The following is an 18,066-nucleotide window of genomic DNA, read 5'->3' as shown; positions in this document are numbered from 1 at the left end:
CTCACCGGTAAAAACCAGTTCTTTGTTGCTGAGCAACCTCTCTCTTATCACAGCTATTTTGAAAATTCAGGCTTAACGCTGAGCTGTCAGGAGCATAAGACTGCAAGGTAAAGACCCCCGCCCCCCAACTCCTCACTATCCCAATACTCTGCTGAGCAAATATTTATTAATTATAGGGCTGATGTTGAAAGTGGTCTTCAACCTGGCCTCTTAGGAGCCAATCCTACAAGGAGAACCATGCAAGCGGACTCCTGCCCTTGTGGGGAGCCCTACCATGATCAGTGGGGCTCTGTGCGGGAGCCAGGAGACCATCCATGCAGAGTCCATTGCAGGATGGGGCCTTGTATTGCCCCTAAAATTTTGCACACAGATCATTGAAAACATAGTAGCTGCCATTTAGATTTCTAATTGCCTGGGCACCTTTTCTCCATGGTACATTCCACTCCACATCAGATGGGTGTCCAGTCAGGAATCCTGTTGGATATTAATAGCTGCTAAAGAAACATTCATACACATCCTCCCCTCTGCACAGGTGGGGCAGGGGAGAGCCAGTCAATGGCAGCATGAATGCTTCAGGAGAGGGATAGGGACTAGAACTGGTCAAAAATTCTCCAGTGAAACAGTTTTCCATTAGAAAATGCTGATTTAAAAAAAAATTACAAAAAATTAATGTTTTGATAGTTTATCAAGTCAAAACAAAGCACTTCAATGAAGTTGTTTCAGTATTTCCAGATCAAATTTTCAAAAATGTTTGTTCTGCAGGAAATTTTCAACTTTTCATTACAATTCAGAATGAAAGAAAATTTCAGAATTTCCAAGTTTTGAATAGCTCTAGTAATGACTTCAGGCCAGATGGTCTTGGCTTCCAGAGTCACTAAGCTTCCTGTTCTAGTAAACACTTCCTTTCAGTTCTGGGAGCCAGCCTTGCCATGCCAGACAAGTTGGTAGTGGCCTCTGAGTGTTGCTATTGTCATTTGGCTGTGCTCACTCTTTAATCCTTCAGTCCGGTATAGTAACACAAATTTGTGATTGTTTGGCTACCTTACCATTACATCTACAGGCAGCCATTTGGTTGTAAACAGTTTGGTTAATACTCAGTAGCCTATGATTAAACTTGGATTAATCTTTCCTGAGGTCATTCCATTTTAATAGGAAAAGAGCAAAGGTGAGGCATTTTGGCTCATTGAGCATTTGGGAAGATTAGGTTTGTTGAGAAAAATTTACGTTCTGGTACTGAGTAGCTGAAGTCTCTCTCCTGGTTTGTAATTGCACCTTTGGACCTGATTCTCCACTACCCTGCACCTTGCGTAATCATCTCAGTGGCATGGGTGTCAAGGGCTACCATTCTGATCTGTTTTCACTTTGCACAGTGCAGCAGAGACCCAGGCCCATGGTCTTCATCCCCTGACTGAAGAAGAGCTACAATAGAAGTGATTTCAGCTCTTGCTAACTGTGCCCTTTGCCTTGTTCTTGCCCTGTTCTCTGCCCGCCCCTCAGCAAAGAATTGGCACTGGAGAGAAGTCTTGTGTTCTTAAGATTCCATTGTTTTCACAAACTCTGCCACATTACATGTACTAGTATGCTGGGAGGTATTATCCATAATCATTAAACTACAGGAAAGCTGAGAAAATAACCGATCACAGTGCACTATGTGTTGCATTTTCCTGTTTTATTATTGGGTTTGTTGACCGTTAGCCTGATTCTGCCAGCTTTATTCACGGTGAATAGCACCTTACTCCACAAGAACATCCCCTGATTTCAGTAGGACTACTCAGTAAGGGCGTAAATCTGCAAAATTGCTAAATTCAGTCATTCTCCAGGGTCAAATCGTGACATCCTTGCTCACTTTTTTGCTGAGTCAGGGAAAACACCTAGTGGGCCTGATTCTGGTCTTGCTTATGTAACCCTTCTGCCCGTCTGAGTTGGCAGCAACAAGGGCCGGGTTCAGTATCTAGGGGTTCTGTTTCAATAACGCAATGCAAAACCGGCTCCAACCCCCACCCAGTGACTTGGGACAATTATGTACCACCCCCCGGGTGCCTCTAGGAGGCAATACTTCCCCTCTCGCAAGCACAGAGTCTGAGTGTAGCAAAATCCTTTTAATAAAGGAGGGAAATAATGCAGCATTATGTTGGGGAAACACCACAAACAGGATTCATAACACAAATCATGAGCAAAAGACCCACCCCCAAGTAAGTTTGGCAGTATCCTTTCCCCCTCGGGGTCTTAAGTCCAACAACCCAAAAGATCACCCCAAAGTCCCAAAAGTCCAATACCCCAAAAGTCTCTTGAGTCCAGCAACCCAAAAATTACCCAAAAGTCCAACAACCCAAATGTCTCTGTCCCTGGTCAGTGCAGCCCCAGAGTTCAAAAGTTTATTTGCAGTTTTACCCCCCAGCCTGGGTGAAAATGGGGAGGGGGAAGGGGCACGCAGGGTGTTAAGGGGCACCTTACGTGGTCCGAGGGTGACTGCCCCGCCTCTCCGTGGGGTTCTGCTGCAGCCTTCACCACGAGCTGCTCCACTCCACCAGCCATCCCACAAACTGCTCTGCTTTGCCCCGCTTCGCCCCACTTCACTCCACTCGCTGTCCCGTTGGCCGCTCCAACCGTCCCACAAACTTCTCTACTCAGCTCCGCTCACCGTCCCATGGGCTGCATCAACCGTCCCACAAAACTGCTCTGCTCTGCCAGCCGCTTAGCAATATATCTTCAGGCTCCCCCAGTAGTTAACACAGCACTCAGTGATTTCAGCTCTTAGTAATTTTAGCTCTTTAGTGATTTCAGCTCTTAATAGGGGAGCCCCAGTGCTGGTGCACCATTGGCCCAAAATGAATTCATCACAGCAGGCTGTAGCTAGATTCTTAATGGGATCAAAATTAGCTCTGCTATTCAACAGTGAAGACAGGAGGAAGAGGAGGTGCAATTGGTGCAATTTCAGGCTCTCAAAGTGGGGCCCAGTCCATCAAGTACAAATACCTGTCCCCAGCACCTCTCTCTCAATTCATTGGGTTTTGGAACCCATGTCCCTTGTCTAACGAGTGCTACTTAGTTGATGGTGAGTCCCTCTGTCATATAACAGTTCCACTGGCCTTGATTCACATAATCAGGGTAACAACATTTTAGTCTTCCTGCCCCAATAACAAAGAAACTGGGGATCCCACAGCAGCCAAAGTGACCATTTGGGCGGCTGTGGGTTCATACCAGGTGGGGTGGGTGTGCCTATGCCAACAAGACCAGCCCCTGAAGTTCTTTTCCACAACTCACCACAATTCACCAGCAGATGTCAGGCTAGAGCTCATCCTGACTCTGCTTACACTTATACCGCTATAACTCAGGGGTAACTCCACTGAAATCAGTGAAGGCAAATTGCTGTAACACTGGGGTAAGAGAAGAATCAGGCCCAGTGACTTTAGTGGAGTTGTTCTGTGAGTTAAACCTGAATTAAAAACTCATTAAGAATTTCAGGATTTGGCACACAGTTTCCCAGTCATGAGTGTGTATTCACAAAGTTCTACAGTGTCTTTGACAGAAATGCATTCAGCTGTTATTGTATACATTCTGAGCCAGAGCCTTGGGGGTGTAAACTGGAATGGAACCCTGGTCTTCAGTAGAGCTACATCAGTTTACACCAATGGATAAACTGACCCTACGTTTCACTGGAGATTAGTCACTGAGGGCAGGTGCCATGCTGAGGACTTGAGAAACTGACGACAAGTGTTGAATGTGTCTTTCTCAAAGTTGTAACCAGAAATATTGAAAAGATAGGAATTGAACCCAATTTCATGTATAGAAATTTGTATAGAGCCTTGACCTTAAAAAGGGCTGATTACCGCAAACTCTGATTTAAGTCTATATGAGCTGTGGGTCTGTCAAACCCACACAGTATATTCTTGGGTAGGGGGGTGCATAATTCAGCACTATTGAATTCCATGGGAAGGGTCTCATTGACTTCAGTGAATGTTTAATAATTCCCTTGATCTCTACATGTAACATAGAGAAGAAAGGAAACAAGGCCCCAATTCTGCAAAGCACTTAAACATACATTTAAGCTTGACAGTGGGACTTAAGTATGTGCAGGAAGTACTTTACTGAACTGGAGCCTGTAAGATTAACACCGCCCTTTCAGGATCAAATTTTTCAGCCCCAGTGAAGACTATGGAATTTAAGTGAGGGCAGGATTTATCTCACAGTAAAGCAGCTATATCCCCCCATATCATATCCAGTGAGAACAGCAATAAACCAACTCCACAGGTGTACCACATGTTGGAGCTGCTGACTCTGGCCTTGGTCTCTGTTTCATTAGTTCCCAGCTTCACATGAGCATGTGTGTTTTCACTTGGGCTTTGTTATCTATTTCAGGACAAGGCCTTATGTAAATTAACTTGCATGAAATGCATTTTTATTTTTATTCCAGTGCTCTGAGTTTCTGGATTACATTTTTTTTCACATATTCCCCAAACAGGCTCACATACTTTATATTTCAAAAGGAGAAATGTTAAGCATTTCGGAATGCAGACGCTGAGATGAAATTACAATTTCTTCTGGAATGCCAATAAAAGTGCTGTGAGACTGATGAGATTTCCTGTCAAGTATCAGTCTGTAAAAATCTGTCCATTCATATTTTTGTTTTCCTTGGAAGAGTCCAACATTTTAACTAATTAATTTTCTAATTCCTTACATGCCATTCTCTAGGCATTGCAGGGCAGGTATCCATCGATGCCAATGGAGACCGATATGGGGATTTCTCAGTGATTGCAATGACCAACCCAGAAGCAGGCACACAGGAGGTAAGAAAATAAACATAACTGCAGATGCCTACTGATGAGATGTCCCAGCTAGTGTCAGTATAATGTACCATCATATTGTCTGCTTACTCAGTAGACGGATAATTATTTAACTGTGTGTATTAAAATGTCATAACATAATCCTACAAACCCTAAGTGCAAATCCTGCTTGTAAAAGTAATCTTAAAGCATAAAACCCAGTTCTACAAATCCAGTCTCATTCAAAGGATTACTTGGGTGTAAGACTTTACAGGACTAGGCTCTATATCGGGGTGGCCAAACTTATTGACGTTCCACGCTGCATGCGATAATCTTCAGAAGTTTGAGAGCTGGACGTGCCTGCTAGGACTAAGGGCTTCTGCCCTGTGGGGGTCAGGGGAGCACCTGCCGGGGTTCAGGGCTTCAGCCCTTGAGGAGGTGCCTGCCAGGTCTAGAGACTTCAGCCCTGTGGGGTTGAGGGGGACGCCTGTTGGGTCTAGGGGCTGAAGTCCCAAGCCCCAGCAGGCACCCTCCCTCCCTTCTGGGCAGAAGCCCCAAGCCCCACTGCAGGGCAGAGGCCCCAAACTCCCCACCCCCAGCCTGGTAGGCAGAGAATGGGAGGGAGGGGGCCAGCTCCGCAAGCCGCACTAACTGAAAAAGAGCTGCATGTGGTTTGCAAGCCGCGATGTGGCCACCCTTGCTCTATATCTTCGCTGATCCTGAGATATAGTGTGAAAAAGAGAAGTTGCAGAGTAAAATGACTAAGTCCCCGTCTTCACTGGTAAGAAAAGGTATATTTTTACCCCAGGGAAGCTAAAACACATGAGCTATCCAAGGTAAAGACACAGTGAAGATAAGGCACTTTAGTTTTACCATGAGGTAAACTAGGGGAGGTCAGCACAAAACCACTGTCTGTGGCTGATTCAGCACAGAGTCCAACTAGCTAGAGTTTAAAGCACCACTTAACTCAAGCTAGATATTTTTGTATGTGCATGGGAGTTAGGTTAAGGGCAACACTCAAGTTATACCTCGAGCTAACAGTGCAGTGCAGACAAGCTCGTAACAACTCAGGAAGTTCCAATGACCTCATTTGAATAGCCCCAGTGAGTAAGGTCTAGTCACATGAGTAATGATTTACAGGGCCGGGCCGGGCCACTAATACATTTCTATAGATACAAGTGACTGAAAACTCTGAACCTAACCTGCAGATACTTACATGAGTAGTCATAGCTATTTGAAGTCAGTAGGACTGGTTATGGGAGAAGGATCTTGTGTGATCAGCCCCTATTTGTATTAATTTTTTTTTAGTAATTTCATTCTCCCTTGCTTTGCTTCTGCTTGCCTTTCATTTCCTGTTGAACTTTTCTTTTCCCCCTTCGATGGTGTATTTCTGTTTCTCTTCAAAAGTATGTCTCATGCTAATTTCTTCCTTTCATTTTTGTAATCTATTAGTTGTTAATTGTGTCTGTTTTGCTCAGGTTTTTCCGCTGTCCCTGCCCTGATTTATAACCTGGCCTCTTTCTTTGATCCATTGTTTTTTTTTTAAATTTATTTCACTGGTTCCTTCCATCTGGTCATGAAAACATTAGTTCCTCAATGGAATTGAGCCAGATGAGTGCATGCGTTGGCCAGAACCCTGCTCACAGCTTCATACATAGACTCTAAGATCAGAAGGAACCATTAGATCATCTAGTCTGACCTCCATTGCATTTCACCCAGTTACCCCTATATTGACCTCAGTAATGGGTATTTGACTAAAACGTATCTCCCAGAAAGGCAACCATCTTAATTTGAAGACATCAAGAGATAGAAAATCCATCACTTCCCTTGGCAGTTTGTTCCAGTGGTTAATCACCCACACATTTCTAATGTGAATTTGTTTGGCTTCAGGTTCCAGCCATTCATTCTTGTTATGCCTTTCTCCGCTCAATTAAAGAGCCCTTTAAGTACCTTCATGGGGGAAAAAATACTGGGTACTATACACTGTAACCGAGTCGCCTCTCAAGCTTGTTTTTGATACACTAAAAAAATTGAGCTCTTCAGGTCTCTCACTGTAAGGCATTTTCTCCAGCCCTTGAATAATGTTTGTGGCTCTTTTCTGCACTCTGCTGCACATGCAGTCCCATATCTGAGCAATTGTTAGTTGGAATATGAATAAAAGTGTTTCCGGTAAAGATTTGAACTACAGTTGCACTAATGGCAGAGAAATGCAGACTCCTTCAACGTGAAATTCTCCTATGCATGTAGCAAGTATACTCCATTTAAGTCTTATGTAAGCCCTCAAAATAGGATTTAAGTGGCACATCTAGCTTGGGCAGGACCTATGTACAATGGGTCAACATGCTTCAGTGGCTCAAATAAGGAAAGTAACAAAGTTTACTTTAAGCCCAGAATTAACTGAAAATTCATGTCTGTGTTCAGACAATTATATCTTCTGATGCAAATGCACCACTCACATTAACTTCCCTGGTATCCGTGCATGTTACTTGAAGGCAGAATTTGGCCCTCAATTTTTTAAAAAATTTTCTTCATTAATGTTTATACATTTTAGGGAATATTTTCAGAAGGGTGGGCAGCTCCTCTCCTTTTGCAGGCAGGATTTAGTCCTGCATTTTTGCCCAGCCGTTCACATATCTGGGTATTTGTCCCTCTAACTGCAGTACTTGACTGGAGGCACAAATCAGATAGAGATGCAGCTACTCATTTGTTCTTGCGTTTTATTTCTGCAAACTGCACCCACAAATGGGAGCCTAAAATATTCTCCTGTGTGAATTTCATCAAGTAGATAGAAAGCAGCCTCTTTTACTCTGCTAGTTATACAGATAATTTGGGCCAGATTCTCTACTGTATTATTCCATCTGTATACTGTTGTAGCTCTGTTGTTCCACTGGCGTTAAACTGGAGTGATGCAGTAGTAAACCATATTCTATATGTTTATTTGGATGCAACATGAATCATCTTCTTGGGCATATAATATTAAGAAAGGAACCAACTCACAAACTTGATTACATACAGCCTTGAATTTTAAGGAAGTTCAGAGTTCAGAATCCTAATCTAGATTTTGAAACTCTCACATGTGAACCCAAAATCCTGAACAGAAAACAGAAATGCATGTAGACCTCTCAGAACATTATAGAATGGAACCCAAAATCAGGCAAAGCTCTCCTGCTTTTAAGTTTCTTTACAACCCCAAAACCCTTGGTCCAGGTTTACTGAGGTCCATGAACTTGGTAGAGATGGTCTCCATGCAAGAAAGTCAGGATCTGAGTCCAGATTTCAAATGCCAAAAAGTTTGTGGGAGATCAGATTAAAGGGTTTTTGTTCTGGCCTGTAACACCTCTGGAGCACCTGCTGCTGCATGAGATACTGCAGGTCTTTCCCACTCCTGGCACCCCTGTAGGTTGTCAACCTTACTTGGTAGCCCTCCAGTGGCTCAGTCCTCCAGTTTGGTCACAGTCAAAATGAACCCCTTCCGGGGTAGGAAGAGTTCTTACTAGGGCCTTCAGTTCTGGCTCTGGGCCCTTTAAATTCAGCCCTTGCCTGAGGTTCCGAAACAAGCCTTGTCCCCTTCACAGAGTTTACACCACTTTGCCAGTGGCTAGTAGGGGAGCCTGGGCCTGCCTACTACTCCATGTTCCAGCCCACCAGCAGCCACACACACAGCAGCCACATACCACTCACTTCAGTTCATTGTTGCTATTTCCCTAAACCTCTTCTTATCTGGCCCCTTTATCTTCATCCACTTATCTTAGGGTTAAAGTTCTCAGGTACTCTCTCTTCCAGCTTAAACGATTGTAGTCAGAACCAAACTCTGGTTACCGCTCAAGCTCCTTTGTCCAGAGAAGAGCACCCTTCCTCATCCCTTGGTCTCAGGAACTTACTTGCTAAGGTTCTACAGCTCCTTTTTATCTCAGCCTCCTGGGCTCTGATTGACTGTATCTGTGCAGCCGCTCTAGGCAGGTCTGGAGGGCCCACCTTTGCTGCTCCTTTCCTGGGGAGAGGTGTAGTAGGATTGTGGAGCCTCCAGCAGTGGGCCACAAAAGGCTTGGTACACCCCATCACAGGAACCATTTCAAGAACCATCACAAAGTTTTAAACAAGCTAACTCCAAATTTTCTCTGAACCCTGGCCATTTACTGTTTGGGGCAGAAAGCTGGTGAAATTGATTTCAGTAACTAAAGCGGAGCAAGGTATGGAAAGCCCTAGATTTATAATCTAGAATTTTGTCCATAGCCATAAGTGCTGCTAATTATTGATCGCATCAGTGGGATTCTGACAGGGCAACTTATTCAAGTCCTGTGGATAATCAGGACATTTCACACGGTTCCAAGCACATGCAGCTGTCCAGTGTGTCTCTTTTCTCTGGGAATAAATTCATTAGAAAAGCATTGTCATTTCTTGTTTTTACACAGGTGATTGGGGACTACTATGGAAAGCAAGGGCGTTTTGAAATGCGATCAAATGTGAAGTATCCTTGGGGTCCTGGCAAGCTGAGAATAGATGAAAACAGAGTTTTAGAGCACACGAACAATACGCCTTGTAAATCATGTAAGTTTAGTGACTTAATGTTTCCTTCCAAGCTGTGAGAGAGAGAGGAAGCAGCCCATGCTGGGATACAGCATCCCCTTGTTTACGCTAACATTCCTTAATGGAACACTGTCAAGGTTGCTGGGCCTGAAAATGCCAGCAGTACCTTGACAGTTGTATTGAAACAGTTCTGTTTATAATGGCTGGAACAGATCTTTATTCCCAGACATTGCATGCTGCTACTGGGAACAAAAAAGCTCAAGCAGATATGCAACTTCTTGTCAGACTCCCATCATTAAGCTGGTGCATGTCCATTATGCTACAGATATATCCGTGTTGGCCCTAAGCCCATGGAAGTCTCCTTCCAGGAAAATAAACGGGTAGCTCTCTGCAGGCCAGAAGGGAGCAAACAGAGTAAGTAGCTGGAATATGCAAGCTTGTCCCCCAAGACAAGGCGTAATCATACCCCTTTGACAGATGCTGATCAGAACAGCATTAACTCTCCACGGGGTTTGGGATGGTGCCCTCCAGGGATTCTCAACCTGAGCAGCCCCATCTCTTTCCAGTTCCCTGCGTTCACAGACCATGCCTCACAGAGGGGACAATGAGGTGACTGGAAAAAGATACTTGCAATATTTCTGTGGCAAGTTTCCCTCTGCTGTGGACATTTCCCTCAAAAGGATGGTCTTAGCTCCCCTTTTATAAGGAGGGTTTTGCAGGAGATGAATTGCTAGCTCTGGAGCCAGGAGATACCCCCAGCTCGACAGTATTATTTCCCTCTTTTCCATTAAGATTTAAAACAATAGCTGTACTCTATACTTTTCTGTATACATTCATTCTGGCCCGGTCTGTCCCCGACTAGCACAGAGGGGGACAGGGCATTTGTGCCTCCTTGTTATCTCCATGCGTCCCTGGGTGGGGAGCAGCAATGCCATTCAAAGGGTCAAAGAAGCGTGAAGAGGAGTCAGGTCCATGGCTTCCCCCTCCCTCTGTACCAGCCCATGGTGTGGGCCAGGCATGGCAAGAGAAGCAGGCTATGCCATCCTAAAGACTGATGCCGCGAGCATGCTCCTTTTTTGCTCCCTAGAGGGACTTTCTTCCCTGAGCTCTCCCTGGGTCATTGCATCTCTGCTCTGCCCCCTACTCAACTCTGTGGCAAAGTGCTATGTTCTCACCATTCAGCTGAATATTGATTTCTGATTGTGTTCACATAGTCATTTGTTGACTGTAACTTCATGTGCAAAACTTTCAGCACAGAACTAAAATCACATGAATTTTACTTGAAACTCAGCCCAGGTTCATCAAAAGGTTTGCTGAGATCTGTGAGGCTACTGAGTGAAGATGAGCCCATCCTTGCGTTAAACCTGGGCTGGTGTACGATTTTGATGCTAACCCAGGTGAAACGCGGTCGTTTCTGTCATAGTAGCTGCTGCAGTCATTAGACCCTGACCCCTGCCATGTGATCTATTGTAATCCTAGCCCCTGTTGTGAGGGGTAGGCCATACACACCCATCTCTTACCAGCATTTCTCTATATCACACCAACGAGATTATAAACAGCTCTAGTTATTTTTTTGCATTGGTCATTTCTTTAACACGGATTTTCCAAAATGTGAACATGAACAGTTCTGGGTATGAATGCTGATCATTTATTTCTTTTTGCTTTTTCAAGCAGGTGGCCTAGGAGAGTCAGCAGTTACAGGGATCGTAGTGGGCGCCTTACTTGGAGCAGGATTACTAATGGCTTTCTACTTTTTCAGGTTAGTCCCGGTTACTAAAAGTTCCTTAGCTACCTACAGAGCCCAAACCTCTCCACACCTTGCATGCCTGTGTCTGGTATGGGGAGAGGAGACAGACAGGTGCTAAAACAAGGGCCTACTTCTCTGGGGCAAAACTCCCACTGAAGCCAGTTCATTCACTTTACTGTCTCGATAGCTGTTTTGTATGCTTAAGTCAGCTTTATTGTGTTAGGCCCTGATCCTTCAATCCCTTATGCTTGTGGGTAATTTTACTTGTGTTAGTATTGCCAGTAAATTCACGGCTAACATAATACAGCTCACAGGTGTGGAAAGCTTTCCTATGGTAATTTTTCAGCATTGTGCATTTAGTGATTGTGCACAGGACCAGCTGCCTAGTAGAGCAGAGTAATGTCTTTAATTAATCGCTGAACAAAATTATACAGTATTATACTGGAGATATTTCGAAGTGACTGCTTTAGCACGGTTGGCCAAAGGGAATTGTTGAGTTTCAGTGGGTTCCAAGAGGCAGGACCAAATGCTCTGTTGCTAGGTTGTTTGTGTATTTTTAAATCTTGTACTGTCAACCAACAAATCTACAACATTCGAGGCCATCCTACATCTCAGGCAAAACTCCCATTGACTTAACTGTTGAGCATATTATACATGTGCTGTATTTTCCTTATGCATGGAAGAAAATAAGTAAAAAGAATACATTTGATTCCTTGTATATTACAATGAAATAATGTTTTTATGCAACAGTAACAATTAAGACAACTGCCCCTTTTTTGCTGTTTTTGAAATACAGGTTAACAAAATGAAACATAGTGAAACCTGCGTTTCTGATGTACAAGCCCATCTTAAGCAATCATTCTGAAATAGCTCCAATATTTGACTAGTTTTGCTCAGAAGATACTTAAAGTCCAAATTCTACTGGGCAATCAATGCTGGTCAATTGCACAGTCAATGAATACACATTACGGTGGAAAAGTACTGCTCTAAGAAGTTTTAATTCCCTCTCTATATCATTAAGTCAGCCATGGGAAGAAAGTCTAAGAGAAAAACAGTCCAAGAGAGTTAGCAGTTTTTCAAAGAGACATTATTAAAGACACAAGAGCAAACAATCCCACTGCGTAGGAAAGATAGGACATATGGCAAGGGACCAACCTGGCTTTACCAAGAGATCTTCAATTATCTGAAGCTCAAAAAAGGAGTCCTAAAAAGGGTGGAAATTAAGTCAAATTACAAAGGGTGAATATAAACAAATAACACAAGTCTGTAGGGACAAAATTAGAAAGGCTAAGACATAAAACAAGATCAAACTAGTTAGAGTCATAAAGGGTAACAGGAAAACATTCTACAAATACATTAGAAGCAAGAGGAGGACCAAGGACAGGGTAGCCCATTACTCAATGGGGGGGGGGGCAATAATAGAAAATGTGGAAATGGAAGAAGTGCTAAATGACTTCTTTGTTTCACTTTTCACAAAGTTTAGTAACAATTGGACATCTAACATCTAACTTAATGAATGCTGGTTCAGAGATAAAATAGGGAAAGAACAAGGAAAAAATTACTTAGACAAGTTAGATGTCTTTAAATCACTAGGGCCTGATGACATACATCCTAGAATACTCAAGAAGCTGACTGAGGAGATATTTGAGCCATTATCAATTATCTCTGAAAAGTCACGAAAGATGGGAGAGATTCCAGAGGACTGGAAAAGGGCAAATATAGTGCCAACCTATAAAAAGTGAAATAAGGAAAATTTGGGGAATTACAGATGAGTCAACTTAACTTCAGTAGCCGGAAAGAGAATGGAGCAAAGAAGTAAGCAATCAGTTTACAATCTCTTAGAAGATAATAAGGTGATAAGTAACAGTAAGTATGGATTTGTCAAGAACAAATAATGTCAAACCAACCTAATAGCTTTTTTTGACAAGCCTTGTGGAAATGGCGGTAACAAGCCTTGTGGGTAGGGGGAAGTGGTAGATGTGGTATATCTTGACTTCATTAAGGCTTTTGATACTGTCTCACATCACCTTCTCATAACAAAAACCAGGGAAATACAACCTAGATGGAGCTACTATAAGGTGGGTGCATAACTGGTTGGAAAACTGTTCCCAGAGAGTAGTTATCAGTGGTTCACAGTCAAGCTGGAAGGGCAAATGAAGTGGGGTCTGCAGGGATCAGTTCTAGGTCAGGTTCTGTTCAATATCTTCATTAATGATTTAGATAATGGTATAGAGAGTACACTTATAAAGCTTGCAGGAGATACCAAGCTGGGAGAGGTTGCAGGTGTTTGGAGGTTAGGATTAAAATTCAAAATGATCTGGACAAACTGGAGAAATCGTCTGAAGTAAATAGGATGAAATTCAATAAGGACAATTGCAAAGTACTCCACTTAGGAAGGAACAATCAGTTGCACACATACAAAATGGGAAATGACTGCCTAGGAAGGAGTACTGTGGAAAGGGATCTGGGGGTCATAGTGGATCACAAGCTAAATATGAATCAACAGTGTAACACTATTGCAAAAAAGGCAAACATAATTCTAGGATGTATTAGCAGGAGTGTTGTAAACTGGATATGAGAAGTAATTCTTCTGCTCTACTCTGCACTGATTAGGTCTCAACTGGAGTATTGTGTCCAGTTCTGGGCGCAACATTTCAGGAAAGATGTGGACAAATTGGAGAAAGTCCAGAGAAGAGCAACAAAAATGATTAAAGGTCTGGAAAACATGACCTATGAGGGAAAATTGAAAAAAATGGGTCTGTTTAGTCTGGAGAAAAAAGACTGAGGGGGACGGGATAACAGTTTTCAAGTACATAAAAAATTGTTACAAGGAGGAGGGTGAAATTTTTTTTTCTTAACCTCTGAGGATAGGACAAGAAGCAAAGGGCTTAAATTGCAGCAAGGGTGATTTAGGTTGGACATTAGGAAAAACTTCTTAGCTGACAGGGTAGTTCAGCAGTGGAATAAATTGCCAAAGGAGGTTGTAGAATCTCTGTTATTGGAGATTTTTAAGAGCAAGTTAGACAAACACCTGTCAGGGATGGCCTATAATACTTAGTCCTCCCTTGAGTGCAAGAGATCTAGACCTCTACAGGTCCCTTTTAGTCCTACACTTCTGTGATTCTATGATATATGTCCACAAGGAAAACTTACTTTTGCCTGCGTCAGTGCATGTTCAGAACATCCTGTGGGTCTCAAACAAAGCACCCATTTATCAAATGACCAGGATTGATTAAAGACCCCATTGATGTTTTGAAAAAGACAAAAAGATGGTACAAACGTGCCTTTATAATTTACTTTGTGCATGGTCACAGCCAGACCCTTTCCTTTTTTTACAACACTCCCAATTTGAAAGTACAAAATATAAGGGTGGTATTTTTTTTAACACACCAGGGGGCAGATCCATAGGTGGTGTAAACTGACAGTATGCACCAGCAGAAGACTTGCCCCAAGTGCTTCTGACTTTGACATTTGGGGACGGATTCTGCACCCATTGACGCTAGGGGGAGGAGGGTCAGGGCCTTATTTCATCTATTAGAATGAATGGCAAGAATTAAATATCAGACCTGGCATATATTCACTGGACATATAGGGCCAGATTTTAAGAAAAGCGCATGTAGGATTGTGTTCACAAAAATTATTTGTATCTACAGCCACAGTTATGCAGCAGTTACACTAATGTGCATGCAAATATGGTTATACAACTATTTGGTCATCTGCATGTGTAATTACCACAATTAGGGATACAACTTCTTGCATATCTTTGAGTGTACAACTGCACTTTGTTGAAAAATCAGAACCATAGTTCTTCTGATATATTGTGTTGAAAGGAAGAAAAAGGCTATATTTCCAAAAATGGCCTGGTTTTGTGCCTCAACAACTTCCATGCACAAAGAAATAATAGAATATACATAAAGTAAGAGTCTGTTTTTTAAAGGTATTTAGGTACCTAAAGATTCAGATAGATGCCTAGTGGGATTTTCAAAAACAGCTAGGTGCCTAAGTCCCATTGATTTCAATGGGAGTTAGGCACTTGTTAGCATTTTCAAAAGGGTGTTAGCAGGTTAAATGCCTAGCTGCATCTTCAGAAGCCTAACTTTGGAAATCCTGGACTTAAATCCTCTTGTTCATGCAAATTGAATGCAAATTTCCTGTGTATGTGAACATTGTGTCATTTGTGTGCAAAAGCAATATTGTGCAAAAACTGCATGTACAACAGGGGCTGGTTTGAGGCCCTTTTGAATAATTAGCCCTGAAACCCAGTGGGTTCATAGGTGTAATGTTAAAAATATTAGACTCAGAGTTTCTAAAATTTCATTTTGGACGTTTATGGGAGGAAGTGGGTTTAGTACCTTACTTTGATGTATGAATAATATAAAGAAACTCTTGATAAGGGCTTGAGGTGGGCACACATGGAAAACCATGGCTGATACACAAGCAATTTAATATACCCCTTAGATATCATTTAAATCTCTTTCCTTAAGATCCTTAGGGCTGGATCCAGTGTTAATTACACAGATAATACTTCCAGTGATATAAACACACTAATCTATCTCATGTAGATGTTGTGAGGAGTTAATTAGATAGTATCTGGCTTCAGTGGGAGTTTTGACTGCATAAAGAGCCAGATCCATTGTGCAGATCCCACAGAAAGTGGCCCCCACGTCTGGTATAAGAAAGTAATTTGGCTCTGATCAATGCAAAAAGAGTAATCTGGCATAGTTCCCATGCCACTGTACAAAAACGTCCTAATCGTTTAGTTCACAAATTGTCAAAGAAGAAAATGTTTGTGTCTGCGTGCCTTGAGAATGCCTGTTAACTTTTACACAGAATTCTTGGGCTAGGGCAAAATGCTTCAAGGCAAACGACTTTAATCTTTTACCAGGGTTTCAGATTCTGTCACTTCTCATTTCTCAACAGAAACCCAGTTGTCCCCTATAGGCATTCTTTGAAAGAGAAGTCCTATTATCTTGTTATTGAGGGAGGATTTCTCACTCTGTTCCTCTCCTTTCATGCAGAAAGAAATACAGAATAACTATTGAGAGACGAAGTCAACAGGAAGAGTGTAATGTGGGCAAGCATCGGCAGTTACGTGAAGACTCCATTAGATCTCATTTTTCTGCCGCGTAAAGAAGAAAAAAAAATCCCATTCTTCCTGAAAAAAACTTTAGGGAAATGGACAAAACCAAAGACATCAGTGTAAAAGAAGAGGCTCTTGAAGAACTAATTCTTTAAGCAGTAGAGTCATTTTATCTTAATTTCTTTCAGAAACTCAGGAATGATTTACTAATCACATTATGCCACATGGCCTTTCATCTCGTGGGAAAAAAAAAGATAATTTCACATTGTAGGATGTTCTTAGTGTTTTGAGAGGGTATTTTCTAAAACATTTATTGAGGGCAGCAGTTTTGTGCTTAGGGCTGGGAATGCTTCTTCCTGACCCCTTCTTTTTAACTCCTAGTTCTTCCTTTCTTAGCTGCATCACAAGCAAGGATATCAAAATGTGGTTTCAATGCTGCTTTGCCATTAAAATAAAAATGTCTTCATTATGGGCTTCCTGCATTATTGAAACCAATGGGCCACTTTGCCATGGACCTCAGTGGGTGCAGGATTAGACCGCTAGAGTTTAATCTCAGGAGTTGGTACTTGAGATGTAAATAACTATTGAGAAAGTAAAGAAGGTGGAAACACTCAAGTCATTTTTTCATTGCACGTACAGTATCAAAATCAAGACAGGGAATACAGAGACTGAATCTCTTCTCACTTATACTAGTGTAAGTCAAGAGTAGCTTCATTGCAGTCAGTGGAGTTTCACTGGTATGAGACATAAGCAAGGGGAGAAACAGAACCCTAGAGTGGATTTGCCTTTTCTTCAGCCTGACATATGCTTTTATATTATAACAAAACATCCCAGAAGAGTCATCATCCTTCTCTCTCTCCACCATCACCACCTCTTAGAAAGGCTAGTGCAGTACCTAAAGGGCCGGCTTCTGCTCCCATTGAAGTCAATGGCAGAAGTGCCCCTGATTTCAGTGAGAGGAGGGTACGATCCAGACTCTGTAAATATTAATGATAGGGGGGTGTTTGTACAGTAACGGTAATTCAAAAGATTTTTTTTTTTTTTATAAAAATGACATTCCATGCTAGCATTTTATTTTTAGGTATCTTTATCTTGTATTTTTCTATTAGAAAATGTCTATTTTTGCTTTGGTAAAATTAAAAGTCAAGGTGAGAAGGTTTGAAGAAATATTTTTACAGTGTGAATAATGTACACAGGAAGTCATTGATGTAAATAAAAGTTATTTTGGTTTATGAATATTAACCAGATTTTTTTCCCTCCCTCTTTCCCAGGCATGTGCAGAATGCAAATTAATTAATTAGCTAAAGTAAAATGCAATTGATTAATTAGTTGTAAAATTGCCAAAAATTATTCAGATTACAAATTTAGGCCCTAATCCTGCAGACACTTAACTTTACACACATTCAAGTCAATGAGACTGACTACTTACATGGGTAAAGTAAAGCGTCCGCAGGATTGGGGCTTTAAGATGCTGCTGTGGGGCCTGATCCAGATCCTGCTGCCATTGGTATCTCTGATAATTATCTCATTAATTTTATCATGGACTTCAACTGGAGCAGGACTGGCTCTGTTAAAAGTAGGTTATTTTATACTGTATATAGAAAAGTTCTTAACACTTTCTAGTCAGGAAATGTAGGTATTATTTAGAATGCCTGATTTGGAAAGTAACCGCTCTAAGAGTATTGCCTGAGAGAGAGAAAATTTGCTAAGTTTGTGAATCCTTTGGTTTATCCTGGCAATTTTTCATATTAAGAAAACTTTTCTTTAACAGAGCCCTTAAAACTAGTCCCTAAGGCAGTGGTCCCCAAACTGTGGGGAATACCTTCCTGGGGTGTGTGCGCACAGAGGAACATCTGGGGGCAGCACAGCAGGGCCCATGCCAGCCCCTACCAGGGGGCAGGGAGGGAGCTCCATCCAGCCCTGCTCTGCCCCCAGTTCCGCTCCAGCCC

General features: G+C 42.2%; 1 protein-coding gene across 6 annotated transcripts in view; it reads left to right on the top strand.

Annotated features, from left to right (window-relative positions):
- The window catches only part of NPR3 (natriuretic peptide receptor 3), a 57,136-nt gene extending 39,777 nt beyond the window's left edge, over positions 1-17,359 (top strand). For 4 of the 6 annotated variants that reach the window (XM_039543800.1, XM_039543804.1, XM_039543803.1 and 1 more), the window contains 4 exons: positions 4,693-4,787; positions 9,176-9,311; positions 10,962-11,049; positions 16,056-17,359. In XM_039543800.1, coding sequence (XP_039399734.1) covers positions 4,693-4,787; positions 9,176-9,311; positions 10,962-11,049; positions 16,056-16,167 — 431 coding nt within the window. In that variant the 3' untranslated portion in view covers positions 16,168-17,359. Of the gene's footprint in view, positions 1-4,692; positions 4,788-9,175; positions 9,312-10,961; positions 11,050-16,055 lie in introns of those variants that run through there. The other 2 variants (XM_039543801.1, XM_039543809.1) reach the window with 2 other exon arrangements.
- Positions 17,360-18,066: the final 707 nt, after the last annotated feature.

The sequence above is a fragment of the Mauremys reevesii genome, linkage group 6 (assembly GCF_016161935.1).
Source record: "Mauremys reevesii isolate NIE-2019 linkage group 6, ASM1616193v1, whole genome shotgun sequence".
Lineage (NCBI taxonomy): Eukaryota > Metazoa > Chordata > Testudines > Geoemydidae > Mauremys > Mauremys reevesii.
Note: the sequence above shows the minus strand (reverse complement) of the source record. Positions and strands in the feature narration are given on the sequence as shown.